The 462-nt window shown below is 37.4% G+C and overlaps 1 protein-coding gene across 1 annotated transcript in view; it reads left to right on the top strand.

Moving 5' to 3' along the window:
- LOC102767889 (40S ribosomal protein S3a-like) overlaps positions 1-229 on the top strand; it is a 520-nt gene extending 291 nt beyond the window's left edge. The window contains exon 2 of the mRNA XM_015567403.1: positions 73-229. Within this exon, the coding sequence (XP_015422889.1) occupies positions 73-229 (157 nt within the window). The remainder of the gene's footprint in view (positions 1-72) is intronic.
- Positions 230-462: the final 233 nt, after the last annotated feature.

Below are 462 nucleotides of genomic sequence, written 5' to 3'. Positions count from 1 at the left end.
TCCAGACAGAGATGGGAAAGACATATAAAAGGCTTGCCAATCTATTTATCCGCTCCATGATGTCTTTGTCAGAAAAGTCAAAATGCTGAAGAAGCCCAAGTTTGAATTGGGAAAACTCATGGAGCTTCATGGTGAAGGTAGCAGTTCTGGAAAAGCTACTGGGGATGAGACAGGTGCTAAAGTTGAACGAGCTGATGGATATGAGCCTCCAGTCCAAGAATCTGTTTAAAATTCAGACATTTAATGACAATTAAAAAAACCTATTTGTGAAAAAAAAAATGTACTCATGATTCTAAATGAAGTACTAAAAGTTAACAATATCTGATGAAGAAAAATAGTCCATAAACATAACCCTAATGACAAAGTTGGGGGCAAAAAAATCAAACCAACAAAAGCGATTCTACAGATTCCAAGAGGATTCCTGTCACTAAGCAGGGGCCCAAAAGCTGTCTCAAAGTTTTC

This window comes from Myotis davidii, unplaced genomic scaffold (genome assembly GCF_000327345.1).
Source record: "Myotis davidii unplaced genomic scaffold, ASM32734v1 scaffold1, whole genome shotgun sequence".
NCBI lineage: Eukaryota > Metazoa > Chordata > Mammalia > Chiroptera > Vespertilionidae > Myotis > Myotis davidii.
Note: the sequence above shows the minus strand (reverse complement) of the source record. Positions and strands in the feature narration are given on the sequence as shown.